We start from the raw sequence: 4,038 nt of genomic DNA on the forward strand, positions 1-4,038 counted from the left end.
GTTAACTAATATATATATAAATATATATATTAAATATATATATACATATAGATATTAATTAAAACGATTTATTCGCGCGCAACGACGCGACAAAATGGGTGTCCTCCCCGGGCAAAATCGACGTTCCGGACGCGTTGGCGCAGTCCGTTTCGTCATCCGGGGTCGCTCGGACGGCGTCGTCGACAATCGGGTCAAAACGCGTTGAAATTCAAATTTCACCAAACATTGACCCGCGATCGATCTTCACAAGTGGTTTACTCGAGCCCTCGGCAAATAACGGTGCAGACAATGCGAATTGTGGAGATCGGACACGTCGACTCTCCGAATTGCGAAGCTGGTGCGCGCAGGAGTGCGAATTGTGCAGAAGGCCACCTCCTTCTAAGTGTTAGAAGTCGATACCGCACACGCGAAACTCCAAAAGAGGACGGAAATAGGTCGAACTAAAACGAGGCGGGCACCACTTCTAAGGTTCTAAGATAGTCGCAGGAAGACCCCTAAGGCTAGATCCTAACTCCTACGAGGAATACTAGACCTCACGAAAATTGAGGTCAACAATTAGATATTAAAGAGGGTGAAAAATATACGTATAAACTAGTCAAACAATAGGAAAAGAAAAGTAAAGATTTAACTCAAATAAAATTTATTAAAGATGAAAATCAAAGTGTTTTTCTTAGAAAAAGATATTCAACATGGGTGGGTGAGTTATTTTGATATACTTTTTAATGAAGTTTCTGAAAATATGATTGATCTTAGTGATCTTAATATCGTTAATAATAATAAAATATTTATTTTTATCGTCGCATTAATAAAAAAAAGTTGAGGAGACTTTAAAGAAAGCCAATGGTGGAAAATCAGTAGTACCTTATTATATCTCAAGTGAAGTGTGGAAATATTTAGGAGATTTGACAGTTTTTTAGCTTACTAAACTCCTTAATATTATTTTAAAAACAAAAAAAAATGTTTGAGCGGGGGAAGAGTATTTTGGTCCCCGTTTTTAAGAATGAAGGGGATGCAGAAGTTTGTACAAATTATAGAGGATTTAAGTTGATGTTCATTCTTTAAAATTATGGGAGAGGACAATTGAACATAGGTTAAGACGTATTACAAAGATTTCTCATAATTAATTTTAATTTATGTCAGGGAGGTCTAATATGAATGCTATATATTTATTTAAAGGTTTGATGGAGAAGTACAGAGAGAAGAAAAATGATCTACATATTATTTGTATTGATTTAGAAAAAGCTTACGATAAGGTTCCAAGAGAAATCCTTTGGAGAGTCTAGAGAAAAAAGGCATTGATATGACTTGCATTCAAGTCATTGAAGATATGTACGCTTAAGCAGTTACTTGTGCTAAAATAGGAGGAGGATTGACTCAATGTTTTCCTATTCCAAGGATTGACTTAATGTTTTCCTATTCCAGTTGGATTCGAACGGAAGCAGGATGGACCAAGTATTTTCTTATTTCAATTTGACATCAGGGATCGGCTTTAAGCTCGTATCTTTTTGTTTTATTTATGGATGCTCTTACTGGAAATTTATAGGAGGATGTACATTGGTGTATGTTTTTCACTGATGATATCCTTCTTGTGGAAAAGACTAGAGAGAGTTTAGGCAAAACTTGAATTATGGAGGTCTACATTAGAGAGTAAAGGCCCTTGTTTGAGTAGAACTAAAATTGAATACATGGAATGTAATTGTAATAATAGTAGTAGCTCTAGTGGCAGAGTTGTGATTATGGGTGATTAAATCATTAAAATGTGTGGACTCTTTAGATATCTTGGGTCTATTGTTCAAACTGATGGTGATATAGATGGGGATGTTGTTAGTAGAATTCAAGCTGGTTGGTTGAAGTGGAGGAATGCATCGGGTCTATTGTGTGATAGAAAAGTACCGCTTAAATTGAAAGGAAAATTTTATAAGATGGCGGTGAGACCTGTAATGCTTTATGGCACATAATGTTGGCCTTTAAAAGAGAAGCATAAAACAAAGTTTAAGTGTTGCGGGGATGAGAATGCTTAGATGGATGAGTGGCTTAAAACTTAGAGACAAAATGCAAAATGAATATCTCTGTGATAGAGTTGGTGTAGCTCAGTGGTGGATAAAATTAGAGAAAGTCGTATTAGATGGTTTGGTCATACTAAATGTCGACCATCTGATGATCCGGCTAGGAGAGTAGATGTTTTAGATTTGACTTTATGTTAAGAAAGACAGAGATACACCTAGAAAGACTTAGGCATATTGTATATAAGATGATCTTAGTTTATTATAATTAAATGAAAATATGACACTCAATAGCACGCAATGGAGAAAAAGAATTCATATGACCCTATTTAGTGGGATAAATGTTTGTTGTTGTTGTACTACATAGCAAGTTTACCACCTCTTGTATTGCTCAAGAAAAAATGAATGAAACTGGGGTTTCTTGAAGCTGCTCTCAAATGGTTGACATTAGGCTACTGATGATGATGAAGGATGATCTAATATGATAGATTTCACTAACATGTATCAAGTTAAAAATGAACATAATGCTTAGATGTTCAATATCTTTTGTTTTCTTTACAGGTTCTTGCTATGTTGTTACATTATGCATAATTCTACTCATTCTCTATATTGTCAGGGGATCCATTGTATGACTTGATTCCAATATACTTGGATGTTTTCCGTGGAGACATGTGCCTTATGGCTAAACTTTTGGAACATTACAATCTTCCTCTCATCACCAGTAAGCTGAATCATGACGAACTTTCTTCGGGACTACCAGAAAATGATAAGTGTAAGAGGCTTTCATACCGTGCCATGTAAGATACAATGCAACCTGGTATTTATTCCAAATGCTCTCCCTCCTGTGTTGAATTAGACACTTGAGTTACAATTTCCAAATATTCCTTGCTTCAGTATAGTTTTCTTAGCTGGATTGTGCGATTCTCTATCATACTTTCACACTGTTGAGAAAACCGTCCATTTCTCTCAGCATTTGTTTTTTTTTTATTATTATTATTTGGTCATTTACATACATACTACCCAATCCCTATTTATTTACATGTCTAACATCTAAACTTAGTTTTTTACATTTATACCACAAAGTTTTTCATATCACTTCCAAAAATAAACTTTTAAAAAGTGAAATACACCTTTTTATGCATAAATATGGTGGTATATATGTAAAAATTGAAGTTTAAGTGTTAGATATGTAAATGCATCAGAATTGAGTGGTATGTATATAAATTTAACTTTTTTTTTTTTTGTCTTTTTTGTTCATTTCTCTGAGCATTTATTCACATTCCTGCTCGTACAGGTGCTACTGCATTTTACATGAGGACAACGTCCTCGGAGCCATTTTTAGTTTGTGGAAGGAACTGAGAACGGCCAAGTCATGGGAAGAAGTGGAAGAGGCCGTGTGGGGAGGGTTGAACAACTACCAACACACCGATCTATGATCTAAACTTTTGGTAAAATATTCATTTCAATTAATTTATGAAAAATATTGGACTCTGTATCAATTTATAGTGCATCCCTCTTCAATTTCCATTCTTTTGTGTAATCTGAATGGCCGAAAATACGTCTAAGAAATTTCCCATTTAAATTCGTAAAAATATATGTTTGAATCCTTGATCTAATAAACCCCTGTAATTCTCATCTTCAACGTCTATGTTAGGAAGCCGTTTTTTCTCATTTTGATTGTTCTTTGATCTGGTTTATTCTGTTTCTGCTTGCTTTTGCTCTCAGCATTTTGTTTCACTTGTTATTTATTCATTCTGATAAAAAAAATGCTTTCAGCATTGTAGTTTTATTGTCATCATCCTCAGTTGAATATCAATAAAAACTGTTAAGGGGGTGTTTTGGCTACATCCAAGATTTATTTAATTAGAATCTTAGTAAATCCGACAAATCTGGATTTTATCAAAGCAGGATGCTTTTTCTGCTTTTAAATCCAGAATTATATTTGGTACACTTATGATTAAATCCAGATAAATCCTTCAGAAATGTTTGACAACAAAAGAGGCGAGAAGGGAAGCCACGAGGTAATGTGTCTTTC

At 34.6% G+C, this 4,038-nt stretch overlaps 1 protein-coding gene across 1 annotated transcript in view; it reads left to right on the top strand.

The window, feature by feature from the left end:
* Window positions 1-3,656, top strand: part of LOC110033554 (F-box protein At1g78280) — a 46,220-nt gene extending 42,564 nt beyond the window's left edge. Inside the window, exons 15-16 of the mRNA XM_020737577.1 lie at window positions 2,620-2,800; window positions 3,298-3,656. Coding sequence (XP_020593236.1) covers window positions 2,620-2,800; window positions 3,298-3,439 — 323 coding nt within the window. The 3' untranslated portion in view covers window positions 3,440-3,656. The remainder of the gene's footprint in view (window positions 1-2,619; window positions 2,801-3,297) is intronic.
* Window positions 3,657-4,038: the final 382 nt, after the last annotated feature.

The sequence above is a fragment of the Phalaenopsis equestris genome, unplaced genomic scaffold (assembly GCF_001263595.1).
Source record: "Phalaenopsis equestris unplaced genomic scaffold, ASM126359v1 Scaffold001221, whole genome shotgun sequence".
In the NCBI taxonomy this organism is placed as follows: Eukaryota; Viridiplantae; Streptophyta; class Magnoliopsida; order Asparagales; family Orchidaceae; genus Phalaenopsis; species Phalaenopsis equestris.